This window comes from Calypte anna, chromosome 8 (genome assembly GCF_003957555.1).
Source record: "Calypte anna isolate BGI_N300 chromosome 8, bCalAnn1_v1.p, whole genome shotgun sequence".
NCBI lineage: Eukaryota > Metazoa > Chordata > Aves > Apodiformes > Trochilidae > Calypte > Calypte anna.
Window position 1 is genome coordinate 25,465,045 of NC_044254.1, and position 15,702 is coordinate 25,480,746.

General features: G+C 42.2%; 3 protein-coding genes across 4 annotated transcripts in view; 1 reads left to right on the plus strand and 2 right to left on the minus strand.

Moving 5' to 3' along the window:
• Positions 1 to 1,300, minus strand: part of SLC1A7 (solute carrier family 1 member 7) — a 45,834-nt gene extending 44,534 nt beyond the window's left edge. The window contains exons 1-2 of the mRNA XM_008502512.1: positions 1,160 to 1,300; positions 8 to 87 (exon numbers count right to left, since the gene is read on the minus strand). Of these exons, the coding sequence (XP_008500734.1) occupies positions 8 to 87; positions 1,160 to 1,300 (221 nt within the window). The remainder of the gene's footprint in view (positions 1 to 7; positions 88 to 1,159) is intronic.
• Positions 1,301 to 2,930: 1,630 nt separating this feature from the next.
• On the plus strand, positions 2,931 to 8,483 carry CPT2 (carnitine palmitoyltransferase 2). Of its 2 annotated transcripts, none has more exons than XM_030455783.1 (5): positions 2,931 to 3,097; positions 3,970 to 4,050; positions 4,165 to 4,271; positions 5,736 to 7,040; positions 7,494 to 8,483. In XM_030455783.1, the coding sequence occupies exons 1-5, from the start codon at positions 2,949 to 2,951 to the stop codon at positions 7,823 to 7,825; spliced, it is 1,974 nt and encodes a 657-aa protein (XP_030311643.1). In that variant the 5' UTR covers positions 2,931 to 2,948; the 3' UTR covers positions 7,826 to 8,483. The 2 variants fall into 2 exon arrangements, with proteins under 2 accessions (XP_030311643.1, XP_030311644.1); XM_030455784.1 differs by lacking the exon at positions 2,931 to 3,097 and adding an exon at positions 3,113 to 3,195.
• CZIB (CXXC motif containing zinc binding protein) lies at positions 8,467 to 15,057 on the minus strand. The gene is made up of 8 exons (XM_030455785.1): positions 14,804 to 15,057; positions 14,633 to 14,716; positions 14,098 to 14,154; positions 13,235 to 13,316; positions 12,742 to 12,773; positions 12,218 to 12,295; positions 9,894 to 9,959; positions 8,467 to 9,126 (listed from the first exon to the last, which is right to left on the minus strand). Exons 1-8 carry the CDS (start codon positions 14,807 to 14,809, stop codon positions 9,049 to 9,051), a joined length of 483 nt encoding a protein of 160 aa, XP_030311645.1. The 5' UTR covers positions 14,810 to 15,057; the 3' UTR covers positions 8,467 to 9,048.
• Positions 15,058 to 15,702: the final 645 nt, after the last annotated feature.

Below are 15,702 nucleotides of genomic sequence, written 5' to 3' on the forward strand. Positions count from 1 at the left end.
CACTTACCTTGAGACAACCAGTGGGAGAATCAACATTTTCAGCATCCTCATCAGTAACTCACCAGGAAACTGGAAATAACTAATTTCCTAGAAATATATGGAGAGATGCTTATTGTTTTGAGACAAAGACTATCTGTCTTCATGAGTCCTGCTAGAGTTGTGGATCAGAGAACACTGGTATAGCCTGCAGCTTTGGTACATAAGGTGGCAAAGAAATAGGTTTTAAAAGACAATTTAAAATTAATTAGATTACGTATTTTGTTGTAATTCAACAACAACACAACTACATTGTTTGTGCCTTTAGAAAGGAAGACAAAAATGAAATCTGTCATCTTTTGGGGACTACCATTAATGGGTTGCTTTGAGTAATCTCTTCATTCTGTATTTTTTATGTTTTGCCAGGTGTTTATGAAGCTACTGCTTGGACATAAAAGATGTTTAGACTGCAGTTAGCAATAGTGGGACAAAAAATTGTTTTGGTTTAGTCACATTTACCAAGTGACATATTTTTAAATTGATACTTATAGTTTGTGCTCAAACAATGCATTCAGTAATGCATGTTATCCTCTCCATTCTGTCTGACTCAGAAAGAAATGGATACCTGCAAAGAGCTTAATTAAAATCTGCTGGAGTAGAAATCCCCAACTGACTTTAATAACATGGTCTGTTGATGATTTAAAATCTCAGATTTATTAATACAAAATACCATTGGTGTATAGAACTATCTGTACTTCTGTACATCTGATGATGAAAAATATTCCTAGGGTTTCCTTTAGAAATAAATTAATATAAAATCCAATGAATATAAAATCCAGTGAATATACTACACTACCAGGTTTTAGCAAGTCTGTATTAGATGCTACATTTCATTTTGCTTAAACACCTGCTGTTATTATCCACACTTGCAACACTATAATATGCTTATGCTAGTCTTATCAGGTCTCTTAAAGACCAGAACTCTTTCCAAATGTATTGTTTGAGAATGTGTGAAAAGACCCAAAGAACCACAGAGATTAACAAACCAGTGAAACCAAACAAATTTTACAAACACACATATTTGACTTCCAAAGTCCATCCTTGAGTTCTGCGAGTTGCTACGTCTTTTGTTACGTAAGGAAGGTATTTTCTCTGTAGCAATACACTGCCATGCCACACATACCTGCTGGGAGAGCTTCCGTGTCCTCAGGAAGAAGCCAAGAAGACAGCCAATGGTGACTGACAGCACCGAGAGAATGAGCAAACCATTTCTTTTACAGACATCCTTGATCCGAGCCAGGATTGCATCAAGAGCCACCGCCATCCTGCCCTCCCTGCTCTTTGGAGAAGAATCAGCATCCCATGGAGAGAGAATTCACCCGCTCCTCTTGTTGGGGTGGACAGATCTAGCTCTGTATAGATCAGATCAAAGCATTTCCAGTTCTGCTCAGCCGACCCGCAAGGTCACCCCTCTGCCAATAGCCACCGAGCAAGCAGCTGGCATTATTGTTCCAAATTAATACCAACAATCCTATTATCGACTACATCATTAAGAGCCTGGAAGAAGATTAGGGGGCTCTGGAAAATTAGAACAGAATGAAGTAGTATTTCTAAAACAAGACTGGTTCAAAACAAAGTGACACTCCTGGGAGAAGGACGGTGTTTTAGTGCGCTGCTCAGACTCCTCAGTTTGGGGTCTGGACATCCAAAACTAGAAAGGGAATAGTGCAAGTGATGCATTCAAATGGGTAAAGTAATGTCACTGCTGGTTTTCTAAAGGGCACATTTTGAACTGGACTATCACAACAGGGCAAGGGAGGTGAAACTGAACTTAATTAATTAAAGCAGGCTTGGGTTTTCCGTTTTCATGGAGAAAAAAACCCTGAATGAGTAGCTAAGTAAGAGACGTGCATCCAAAAGAAAACAGCTGAATACTGAAACATGCAAGGACACCTTCTGGCATTTGGCATTTATCTTGGAAGTGAAATGATTTCACTTTTCTTCCAACCACTATGTTGATTAGAGTAGGGCCAATTGACTTTCAGGGGATTATCAGACTAAGCCATAGGGATTGCTTTCCTTTCCTTCCCTCTGTCCATGTGCAATCCCAGTGCTGATTTTTATGCTAATGAGTATCTGATAAAAATACACCACCAGAACTGCTCACCAGGCCACACTTTTGTACCAAAACATTCCTGTGTTACCGTAAAATTATTTAATGGTTCTACAGAGAATATTCTATACAGTACAACTAAACAGTGTTTACATATTGTTTTATTTTATGCTGCAGTACAGTATTTGTTGTTGCATGCTGACATATGAGTAAGAAAGCTTAGGAGAGATTAAACTGTTCTCTTTGAAGGCAGGATCTGAACATGGCATGGTCAGTAAGACATACAGACACAAATTGAGAAAAAAAAAAGATAAAAAATATGCAGTCTATACGCCCTTCACAAGAGGTCTGTGAAAACAAGAGGATCACAGAAAACTTTATTAACTTTTATGTAAAAGAGAACTGAACTAACGATGTTGTCTCGTTCCATTCCAGACGTTTTCTAAGCTCTAGGTAACTTTGCTACCTTGACAGCCAGCACCGTACTTTCCAAAAGAAATATTAATTAAAATACTCTCCATGAAATCGCTCCCCGGAGCGACCCGGAGCCGTCACCCAGGGCGTGCCGCTGGGACCGGGCAGCAGAGACCTCGTGGACCCTTCCGAGCCGCGGGGATCTTGGTCCCCATTTGGCCGTCTCTTCCCCGGGAGTGTTTTGATGGAACCAAGCCCCGATCCCTACCCCCCCACCGCGCCGGTGTGAAGGCCCCGCCGAGACCCGAGCCACCGCCTCTCCCCCCTGAGCTGAGCCGGAACGGGGCCGAGCGTTCGGCGGGGCGGGAGGAGCGCGGAGAGCGGCGGTGTCGGCCCCGGGGCGGCAGCGAGGGAAGCGGGGCGGGCGGTGCCTGCCGGGCTCCTCATGACGGGCGTCATGGCGGCGCGGCAGCTGCTGCTGAGGCGGGCGGCGGCGGGGCCGCGCTGGCGGAGGGGCTACAGCAGCGCGGGCGCTGCCGAGTACCTGCACCGCAGCATCGTGCCCACCATGCACTATCAGAAGAGCCTGCCCAGGTACGGCGGGACGCTGCCCCCGCTGCCCTCCGGGACCTCCCGTCCCGCGGCCTCCTGAGGCGCGGCCCGGGGCTGGGCCTGGAGTGAGCGTCCTAAAGGTGCCCGCCCCGGGGGGGGCGTCTCGGAGGGCCCGGGATCCAGGGGGTACGCGGGCAGAGGTTGGTGGCGGTGGTCGTGTGAGGTCGGCGGCTCCTGGGGTGTTCGCTGTGAGGAGAAGGGAGAGAGAACGCCCTCCCTCTCCTTTCTGTTTGACTGTGAGTGGGGTGTGCCGACTCCTCGTGTTGTGTGCGCTCTTCCTAAAGCACCCTGGAGAAAAATGATTTTGGTTTTTAAAGGGTAAATATGGCTATAAATCCACTGCTGAGACATCTGTTCAGTTTGTGAAGTAACCTTCGTTGGTTTAGAGGATTATTTTCTAGCAAGAGGAGTGTTTTCTTGTTTAGGCAGAGAGGAAAATGACAGTGACACTGATTAAGAAATTTTCAAGGAAAAGTGAACCTTCAGGACCCAGCAAATGAGGGAGTCCTCATGCAGGGGTGCTACCCAACTAAACCTCCAAATTATAAGCAGCTTCACCTTGCAACAATTCATGTCATTGTATTCCCTGCAAGGTACTAGGACCCTTCCCTGCAATACCTTTGTAACAGACAGTGAAATTGGTTTGCTACCTTGTTTTCCAAGGACCTTATCCTGTGATGGTACATGCCCACCTATTCCCTTCTCTTCCATAAACAGCTTTTGAGCCATTTGGATAATATGGGGTGTAAGGAAGAGTAGGAAAGAGGGGAAGCAAAGAAACTATTGTGTAAAAAACAGTGGCTTTGTTAGTACCGTTGCTCATAAAGTGCATTTCTCTGTTCCCCTTCCTTCAGATTGCCAATTCCCAAACTTGAAGATACAATTAAGAGATACCTAAATGCCCAGAAACCTCTTTTAAATGATGACCAATTCAGGTATGGACAAGCAAGATAACACATATTGCAGTGGTGTGTGCTGTTTCAAGGACAAATGTTACAAACAAAATTATGGCTTGTGATGCATTTTGACTCTTTTATTGATTGCTGTAGGAAGACTGAAGAACTTGCTCATCGCTTTGAAAAGGGGATTGGGAAAGAGCTGCACGAGCAACTGGTTGCTCAAGACAATCAGAACAAGCACACTAGTTACATCACAGGTATGTTGGCCTGCTGGATATAGGAGTCTGTCATCATGCTCAGTAACAGTTTAAAATGCTACAAATAAAATTGGCTGAAGCTTAAGTTCTCTACTCCATAAACCTGCCATAACATGTTGTGAATATTGCCCCTGGCTATATTTCAGCAAATTCTGAGTCTGTGGTAGACAGAAGAATGTCCATTATCTAACTTTTATGTACCAGAATTCTAGACTGGTGAGTATTGAAGAAACAGTATTTTTTCCTGAGAGAATGTGTTTTAATTTTAGTTAACAGGCTTTTTTTTTTCTTTACTAATTTTGTTTAGGTTTTTTTTTGTTTAGGTTTTAGACGATCTTACCTGGTTGAAAGGCTATGTGGTGCTGATGACTGGTGTGGTTTTAAAACTGTAGATGAATGTTAGTTACTCACTGGAGAGGACCTGGATTAAATTGTAATTTATGTCCATGAGTTACCTGTTGCCCTTTTACAACCCAGCTAGAAGGTTCTTCTTGGAACTGATCCAGCCTTAAAGTAATATCTTTTAATACATCAGCTGTCTTGAGATGAAGTTGGTGTTCACTTGTTTCCTTGGTCTGCATCCAGACAGCATGCAATACCAGAGCTTACTGAAATTGAAGTTGCCAGTGATGATGAAATAGAACTTACTTAAAAACATCCCTTCTCTGTGAATGCCCCCTGGGTTTTCATCTACTCATGGGCAGGTGTAAAGGTGTGGCTACTTTTTAGAGCTGTGACTGATTCCCTTGGTTTTGACAACACAGAACCTTTGGATCACATTCATGCTTCTTGATATGCTGACAGACTGTCTAAAAGATCTGTGGGTATGAAATGTAATTCTGCTTTCTGAAGCCTGTTCTGAGCCTGGAAGAATAACTGTGAGGTCCTCTCTAACCTCATCTTTTTGACAACTTGAGAGTATCAGTGGCAATGCATCACTGTCAAGAGTTTCATGTTGTGCTGATTATTTCAGGGGACAGAAAGAGCCAAGGGGGTGGAAATGCAAGGCAGCAAATGGTGATGGAGAAATGCTGCCAGGAATGAGGAAAATACTAAATCAGAATGAAAAGTGATTCTTAAGAGGAACATGCCCTCAGTAACAGAGTTGCAGAAATGATTAGTTTAAAGGTAGGTATAGGTATGTTCCCCTCCAGATGTGAGGTGTGTACCAAAAAAAAGGGCTCATGAAACACAAAAATTGACCCTTGTTGACAGTGATTTTTACCATCTTGATTGCTTCAAATACAGTATTTTTTACAATTAGCCCACAGTGCCTTTCTTCACAATTGGAGGCTGGTAGAATCCTTGGGGGGGATTACTTCATATAATTATTTTCTTTGTATGTACTTCAGTAGGTGTTTATTCATGATCACCGCTGGAGGAGGGATATCAACTATGAACTTCTAGTCTGAATCAATAAGCTGCTTTTATATTCTGACCTATTTTTTAACTCTCCCTTTTCAGGTCCCTGGTTTGACATGTACCTAGAAGCACGTGAACCTATTGTTTTGAATTTTAATCCATTTATGTCTTTTAATCCTGATCCAAAAGCTGAATATAATGATCAGCTCATACGAGCTACAAACATGACTGTTTCTGCTTTACGTTTTATGAAGACCTTCAGAGCTGGTTATCTTGAACCAGAGGTTTTTCACCTTAATCCAGAAAAAAGTGACACTCAGATCTTTAAAAATATTATCCGATTTGTGCCTTCTTCAATTTCTTGGTTTGGTGCCTACCTGGTCAATGCATACCCCCTTGATATGTCCCAGTACTTCAGGCTTTTCAATTCTACACGGCTGCCCAAACTCCACAAAGATGAGCTTTATACAGATGAAAAGGCAAAACATTTACTGGTACTGAGAAATGGAAACTTTTATGTGTTTGATGTTATTGATAGAGATGGAAACACACTGAAGCCTTCAGAAATACAAGCACACTTGAAATACATCCTTAGTGACACCAGTCCAGCTCCGGCCTTCCCTCTTGGCTACCTCCCCAGTGAAAACCGAGATACATGGGCATCGCTGAGAAAGAATTTACTGGATAATGGCAATGCAGAAGCTCTTCACAAAGTAGACTCAGCATTGTTTTGTTTAAGTTTAGATGATTTTCCCATTAAAGACTTGGTGCACTTGTCCCGCACTATGTTGCATGGAGATGGTGCCAACCGCTGGTTTGACAAATCCTTTACTCTCATCATAACTAAGGATGGAACTGCAGGAATTAATTTTGAACATTCCTGGGGAGACGGTGTGGCTGTGCTCAGGTTCCAGAATGAGGTTTTTAAAGATAGCACCAAGGCACCAGCCATCAGCCCCCAGTCCCAGCCTGCTTCAGTAGACTCTTCCACGGCAGTACAGAAACTTGACTTCAAGCTGAATGATGCCTTAAAAGCAGGAATTATCAAAGCCAAACAGAAATTTGATGCCACTGTAGAAGCACTGTCTCTTGACATGATGCAGTTCAATGAAGGGGGCAAGAACCTTCTAAAGCAGAAGAAGGTAAGTCCAGATGCTGTGGCTCAGCTTGCCTTCCAGATGGCTTTCCTTCGGCAGTACAATCAAACTGTTGCTACGTATGAGTCTTGCAGTACTGCAGCTTTCAAACATGGTCGTACAGAAACCATACGTCCTGCTTCAGTCCATACAAAGAAATGTTCAGAAGCTTTTGTCAGGGAACCGTCCAAACACAGCACAGAAGAGCTTCAGGAGTTGATCATGGAGTGCTCAAAATACCATGGCCGTTTGACAAAGGAAGCTGCTATGGGTAAGTAGGAATATAGCAAACACTCTGCTTTTGCACCAAATGTCTATTAAGGTTGCTCTGAACATCTGCTTCACAGATAAGTAGTTTAATTTCCTCCTCCTCTTTAGATTCATAAATTTTAGGAAAGTCGTTCTTTGTTTTAAACAACCTGGATATAATCACATAAATAGTTAATCAAAGAAAGTGATGCATTCTTAATATGCCTGTTAACACTGCACTTTTCTTTACTATCATGATTCCTGGTTGGGGCTGAGCAAGACCTCATTCCCTGGGATATGTGTGTTGAAAGTGAAGAATGTCTGGGTTCTGAAAAATTATTCCTGCTAATATGAGAATAAAATCCAGTTTTAGAGAACTCCTCTTTTGTGACTGAAATATAATGTGATTTCAAAATAAGTGAGTTTATTTTCCACAAATATCAGTCATCTAACACTTGTTATTTTATTTTAACAGGTCAGGGATTTGACCGGCACCTCTTTGGCTTACGCCATTTAGCCTTATCCAAAGGTATTGCTCTGCCTGATTTCTATCAAGACCAAGCCTATGCTCAGCTTAATCACAACATCATTTCCACAAGCACATTGGTTAGCCCAGCTGTGCAATTAGGAGGGTTTGGCCCAGTTGTGTCTGATGGCTTTGGAGTAGGTTATCAGGTCCAGGATGATTGGATAGGCTGTAATGTTTCCTCTTACCCAGCTAGGGATGGTAAAGAATACCTTCAGTGCATATATAAGTCATTAGAAGACATCTTTAATGTTTTGAAGGGTAAGAAAATTGGGAGTTAGAAATAAAAATTCTGTAACTCTTTACAGTACAAAATGCATACTGTGTCTAATTGGTATACTCATCAGTGCTCAAATGTAGCTGAGACTGACCAGATTAATTGGCTTCATTTTAGTTCATTGAACTTAAATACTGTTAGATTAACTATTAAATTTGTATCTGTTTTAAAGAAATCAAGTACAGACCTTGAATGCACGTTTCAGGAAATACAGACATAAACACTGTCAAAATTAAGTATCAGACTCATCTGCTCTTGCAGATCCATGTGTTCTTAAACTATATTATTTAAAATGCATTGTTACTGAGTGTCTGAACTCAGAACATTTGTGTTCCATGAGTGTTCAGACAGACAACAGCACTGTGATGCCACTCTTAAACTGTTTGATTTTTTAAAAAAAGATAGGCAATAATTTTAAGTATGAAAGAGTGGTTACATTTGCAGTCTTGCACTTGTTAACTTGTCACACCTTTCTTTCTCTTGAAACTTGAATCGCTATTGGAACTGATTGTGCCTCAACTGCTTGAAGCCTTTCCACTGTAACAGCTTTTTGAGGAAAAAAAAATGAACTGGGAAGCTTTAGGTAACCCACAATCACCAACTGTGTTGTTAAATTGACTGGAATAGGCTGTATGCTAATAAAGGTTATCTTTTAATAACCACAAAGTTCTTTTATTGACATACCAAAATAATATAGTATGGGGAGTCCCTTTATCAATAGCTTGTGTTTCTTATAAGGGTTAAAAAGAATACTACTGACAGCATGCTGCAGTGTTGGCTCTCCCCTTCCTTACATGAAGTCTGTCCAATAATCTCATCTGCTAAGTAAGCCTGTGCTCTTGTGCCTTAAAGAAAAATCACTGGGATTCTGTCTTTCCAAGTCTTCTCTTACTGTGGAAAAGTAACTCCAACAGAATGTTTTCCTCTTCCCTCCTTCTATCAGCTGGAAGTTGATATCCATAAAAACCAAGAAAAACATATGTATTGCCCCCAAAAGTCAAGATTAAGAAAACAGTACTGAAGTGTGTACATTATTTTCAGTTTATACCAAGGCTCAAAAGGGGTCTGGAAAATATTTTATTAGGATATCCCAGGGGTAATAAGGACAACTTAGGTTTCAATTTCTGAAGTACAGCCATGTGAAAAATAACTCCAAGGAAACTGCATCTCTGGTGGTTACAGCTCCTTCATCAATAACCATGTCAAGATTTATTAGGGGCATGAACTTTAGCATTTTACAAATTTATGGGTAACTTCATAGATCCCAACAGATTCCTTCGCTTTTTCATCGTAGTCATTCCAATCCTACAGGGAATAAGGTTTCACAGTGTTAGTCACAGAGGCCAGAATGCAACAGTGTCTAAAACACTAATGGGAATTCAAACTGAAACTAAGCCTCACTCAAAGTTTGGGTCTTAGATTTCTGTAGAAAGTAATCACTAAGCTCAGTTTCTGAGAGAAACAAGACCACTGACCTGAAATTAAATAGGCTTCAGTTTCAATGTTGTAACATGTATTTTATTTTTTTTTTTTAATTTATATGTAGCCCACAGCCTGTAGTGGACAAGACAGCAACCACAGCAGATGAAAGGATTATCTATCATTTACAATACCCTAGTCAGGCGGGTAAGCAGACAAGTAGATCCTTGCCAAGTAGGATAGCAGGGAACAGATTTGACCTTGAGATCCCTGCTCACAGCCAAGAAAGATTTGCAATGCTGAAGTTGTTATCCTGAGCTTTAAAGGACAGTGTCTTTAGATCACTTTTTAATATCTTTATGCACAAGAGAAAAATCTTCCTAGAAAAAATCAGGTCACCATTGTAAATAACCCCAGCCATTTAGTATTCAAGGTGTTTGCTCTCTGAAATTCCTCAGTAACTTAAAAGTTGCATTTCTACCTTTGTCAGCTGCTAAGCTATCAAATTATAAAATGACACTGTCAGTAATGCTGGTTGTTCATAGTTCTATTTTGTTTCTGGCCACCTGAAAGAGCAAAATGAGTCTCTTGCATGTGCAGTGTGCATTTTGGATGAGATAATCAGATTTACTAATGAAACTTAGACAACATACCTTTTCCAACAAGTTTATGTCATTGAAAGGTGTGCCAGACTCTGCACCTTCAGCAGCAAACCCTGCCTGCAAAGACATTCACAGTAAATTTTTCAGAGTAAGCTGTACCAAGAGAATAATAAATATGATCATTGAAATAGGTTGAAAGAATGTTACTCTACACAGATTTTTATTACAAAAATTTCAAAATCCAGCCACCTATGTAGCATACAAGAAGGTTTCTTACCTTGCCATTTCTAACTACAGAATTTTATTAAGAAGTTGCTAAAGAGCAAAGGTTGCTTCTGCCTGGTTTTCTGCAAGGGACCTATCTTTGCATTTTTGTTAATGAAATCCCCAGTAGTGCCAGTCAGGCATTTATCTGTGTAAGAATGTGTTAAGTAAGCCACATGACTTTAAGTTATTTTGGTATTAGAATGGAAGGTTAAGCACTTGGAGGTTTAATAAATCATGAAGTGTGGCAGATGTAACAAGAAGAGAGCAACCTGCCAGGCACAGTGTGGATATGGCCTTTATAGATTTATAAGAAATCCACCTTAAACTGCTAGGGCTTGAGAAGATCAGCATCACAGGGCAAAAAAATCAGAGCTGCAGCAGAGAACAAACACTAGAAAAATAAAAGAAGCTCTGCTTTTGCCACCTGGAGATATTCACCAGCCATCCAAGGACTGAGAAGCCATGTGACTGGAAGTACAAGCTCCTGTACCAGCCACTTGGCAGGACTTGGGTTCTCTGGGGTCAGAGCAGAGACTCGTTTCACCTGCAGTAGGAGCTGACACAGGCAGTGACTTGTCTGCCCTCTGCTGACTGACCAGCAGCTGAAGCACGCACACAACACAGACAAAAATGCCAACAAATTTCAACACAATGAATTATGACACTTCTGCGACCAATTAAACTACTGGTTGTGCCATAAAGAGGCTTAAGAAGGTTTAAGAGGGGTTTTATAAAGAAACCTGCATTTTTTTTTAAGCTGAATTATTCACTTGAGAGACAGAAGAACTATCCTCAAGGAAAACCAAGAATTCTATTTCAGATTTGCAGTAGATGTATCTATTGCATCATCAGCATCTATTTCAGATGCAGTAGATGCACATTAAACAAGAAAAATAAGAAATTGAGAGGAAAAAAAAAAAAAAGGCTCTGCCTACTCATTTAGGCATCAGAAAATTCACTGAAATGTCTGCTCAGGGATTAAAGTGTTCTCTTCAAGAGAGTCCGTAGAGCAAACCTTGAGAATTTTAAAATGAAAGCTTTACTATAGCTGTAGAGTCTTTGTTGTGCAGATAAAAATAAAACTGACAGCTTGGATGCAGAGCTATAAATATCTCCTACATTTTGTAGTCTTCTCTTAGGTTTTTCTTTAAGTGCATGTTCCTCTGTCTTGCACTAATGAACTTGCAGAGGAGTGAACTAACAACCACTCCACTCCTCAGAAAGATGGGCTTCACTTAAATAGTAAAAAAATGAACCTCTTGCACCACACTGCATTGGTTATTTCATTTATATTATATTCTTTGAAGGATCAGCTTCTTTGGTCTGTTTCTTAGCAGTGTCACAGTCTGAGGGAAGGATAAGACAGGTTTATATTTGTCAGTCTATTTACACCTAATCCGACTGGAATAATAGGTTAAATATAGCAGGGAGTTAGCTTGCAAGCAGCATGACCATGCATAAGCAAATGAATCACTGAAAACTGGCCTGGCCCTGAAGAAATTCTTTAACTCTGAACCTTGAAGTGCACTTTGCAACAGCTTTTAACCTCCACTGATCTTCAGTCTTTGGTCAGGTTTAAAATGGGAAAACATCAATATTAATTTCCTATGGCTTTGGTGATGTCAAATCTCAAAAAAATGTTATTTTCTTTAGAGTCCATATGCTGAAGACTGATCATAACCTGAGCTTCCTTTACTCTTAACATACCAAAAGGCAAAGTGGTGCTCTTGTGCATGTAGCTGTCTATTTGGGCACTCTCACAATTCCCCTCTGGGAAAGACTCTTTTGCAATAGCCTGTGCAATGGAAGACCTCGCAAATGAATTAAAATGAGTGCTGACTCACCTGTGCAGCAATCTGAATACAGCTCCATGCCATGTTTAAATTTTACTGGCACAAACAATAGCAGAGTTTTTAGTGTTAGCTGCTTGCAGGGTTGGTCTTTTTTGAGTTGAAGTAAACGAAAGAATTGTGGAGATCATGGAAAGCTGGGGAGGCCTAGGACATTCTAGTAAGAGCAGTACCATCACATAGTGTGTATTTTATCACTCCAGGCTCTGTAAGAAGTGCTCTTAAAAACTGAGAAACAAATGAAGAATTAGAACTCACCTGTGGTTGAAAGTCAACTGGTTCCAGCCCTCGGCATTCAAACTCCACTATTGTTTTGAATTTCTCACTGTCTTCAGCCTATAAGTGAGTCAGAACACCATTAGTTTTCATCCAATAGAGAAGGACAGTGACAAGCATTAGTCTAGGAATGACTTTCTCCAAAGGCAGGACTATCAACTTTGATGTTCCAAGTGACAGCAGAATCAGGGCTCATTTAATGGGGGTTAATTAACTACAATTCCTTAATCTGCCCCAAGGAAGCCTTCAAGAGGAAACTCATACATACATTACACAACTGACACTATAATCAGAGTGATAGAATTTTTTGTTTTCCCTATGAAATGTATCAGATTATTCTCACTTGAGACAGTGTGCAGGAGTTCTTGAGAGACAATTTTCTCTCAGGGGAGAAAAACAGCTTTTTGTGTTCTTCAAAAAGGAATGTGATGATAAAATGAAAACTCAAAATACTATTAATGCTTATTTATCTTTCAATTGTTATGTAAAAGAGAAAGCAAACTTACATTGTAAGGCTTGATTGTCTGACTTAAAATATCTAAAAAAAAATATCAGAAATGTAAGTCAGTAGCATTATGTCTTCAGTTTTATCCTACACAAACCAAGCATCAGCTGCTTCTTTTGAAGACATTTCCTTATACAAAGTAATTGTATAAGTTCATCCTCAAAAGATAGAATTTTTTTTTTTCACTTCTGAGAAGTTTACATTACACCATTTTGTTACCCTTCCAATGGAAAACAATTATGGGCTTTTGTCAAATGACATTATGGGTTTGACTTTTGTTTATGCAGAAACCTGAACTCACCAGGAGGCCTTGCTGTCTCCTTCATGAGCACAAGTATGTACCTGTTGTGAACCCAAGCACCAAAATGTAGAAGGAAAACAAAAATCCCTTGGTGAATGCCCTTTACAGTGTCAAGCAAAAACAGGGACTGAAAAATGAATGTAGGAGAAAAAGCACAAAATGGGTGATGCCTCTGAAATTTCTAAGCACATACCAATGGAGCTCTCCCTGGAGCACAGCTTGCATTTCTGCACCATAGTGGCACTTCCTCTGCCTCCTTTCAGGGGAACACTGTCCTAAAAACCATAATAAGAGAGAGAGATCATTTTATCTGCACTCTAGCTGAGCCACTGGAAATCTCTGCATAGGTAAAGTCATTTTTCCAACAATGTTATTTAACTTTTTAAAAACATTACAATGATAAAGCTTTTATTTTTTTTTTTTATACAAGAGCTCTATAATTCAGAAAGCTGCCATTATCACACAATAATGCTGTACTAGACTTAAAACAGGAAATAATGGATAGTTATGTCTTATCCTCATGGACATGTTTCATTAAGTCCTCAAAATACATTCTTACCATTGAGCATTATGCAACAAAAAGGGATGATGTTCATTCCTAAGAACAGAACCCTCTCGTACCTCTGACAAATTTTATCCCACTTTTTCAGTTTCCAACTGCTAATCCAGCATCCTTAACTCACCTTGAATTACCCAAACTTCTCCAAAAAGATTCCATCAGCATCAGAGAAATACACTACAGGCACAACCTTACGCTGATACCACTTCAAAATTTGTTTCAAACTATATCCTTACAGAAAGGCAGCTTTTCAAAACAAACATAAATACTTTGTCACCAACAGTCACCACTCTGATGGCATCTTTCAGTTAACAGTCTCCAAATAGATTTTTGAAGTATGGAATATGACAGCATTTCCTGAGTGCATGTGCAATACTATCTCATCTGAAGTGCAAGTTGTCACATCCCTGATGCCACCATCCCTTGTGTCTAACAGCAGGCAGGTTTGTTTTCTCATTTTTGTTCTGGTGCAGGTTACAACAGGCAGACAGACATACCATCAACCGCAGATACTGCCACTTTTCAGAAACCTCACCACAGTTCCCACATTTCAGCTGAAAAACAAACATACACCAGAGAATTTAAAGCTGTCAATAACCAGGGAAGAAAAAGCCATAGGAGCTGATGTGATACCCCCCTTCCCCTCTCCCAAATTTCCACAATGGAGAGGAGCAGGAGGAAGGTGTGAGGTGCCCAGACAGGGTGGCTGTGCCCTCCCCAGGGGTCTAAACAACACACGGGATGTAAGATGGGCAGAGCTCACCCCAACATTTCCCTGTGCTGCCTGCCACTGGATACTGCATCCCCAACCACCTCATCAGTGGGACCACGGACCAACTAATGAATGAATGATGTACTAACGTATATATATAACTAACGTGTATATATCTCCATATACTTATAGACCGCCACATTCGGTGCCCCTGGAGCAGTTTGTGTGGAAAAAGCCACGTCTGTAAACTGAGCGATGTGCCCGGCCCTGGGCAGGGGGAGCGGCGTTCCCCGCCCCGCAGACCCTCGGCCGCCCCGCACCTTGAGGTACCAGCGGAAATCCTCCCCTTCGGCCCGCAGCCGGGTGATGTTCTCCAGCGTGGCCCGCAGCTGCAGCCCGATCTTCTGCAAGGCAAGAGGCAGCGACAAGGCCCATCAGTTCGGCTGGGTTTGACCCGGTTTAATTCTTCCCGGCCGCACCTCCCACCTTACCCCCATGGATGGCCTCGCAGAGCACCCGGCAGCTCCGGGGCCGCCGCGCTGTCGGGACTCCCCTGACTGCCCCCCTCAGCCCCGCAGGGGCAGCTGCGGGGTTCCAGCCGCTCCTGCCCGGTTTTGCTGCTCCTGTTGGAGGGTTTGGTTTTAATCTCCCCGCCTCGCCTTGGTGCCCTGGACAAGGCGGCTGCCGCCTCCCTCCCGCTGCTCCCTGCAGCCCGGGCTCCCCTTGGCCAAGATGGCGGCGCCGGCGGGCGCGGCCCGGACCGCCCCGCAGGAGAAGCGGGATGGGCCCCGGGAACCGGGCGGACGGACCACGGGATGGCAGCGGAACGGGGGTGGTGGGGAAGCGGGACCGGCGTGTGGGGAGCCCGCGGGAGGGTCCGCGGGGGAAGGGCAGACGGTGCCCGCGGTGAGAGGGAAGGCAGGGGGAGCGAGCATAGGTAAACGGGGGTTACATGTTTTCACCTTTTTAAAAGTTATTTAATCTCTTATTTTTTATCGCAGTGGATACAGATTTGGGAAGAATCTGGTGGAAGGTGGGGGACACCCTCGGAGCCTCTGGAGAGCCGCAGCCCATGGTGTTCTACCAGGGTAAAGCTGAGACAGACTTGATCCTCTGACTCTCATAATCATTGAGCACGACAGCTCTGCTAGCCTGGAACTTCACTAAATACATCCTGCACTTCATTTCATTCCATTTCAGTTTTTCTGAATCTGTATGGGAGCATCAGTGAATCATAGAGTGGTTTGGGTTGGAAGGGACATCAAAAATCATCATCCAGTTCCAACCCCTGGCATGGGCAGGGAGACTTCCCACTAGGATCAGGTTGCCTGAGGTCCCAAAGATCCCAGGGGAAGATCCCTGGTGGCTGTTGCCTTCTGCTCTGGAGGCA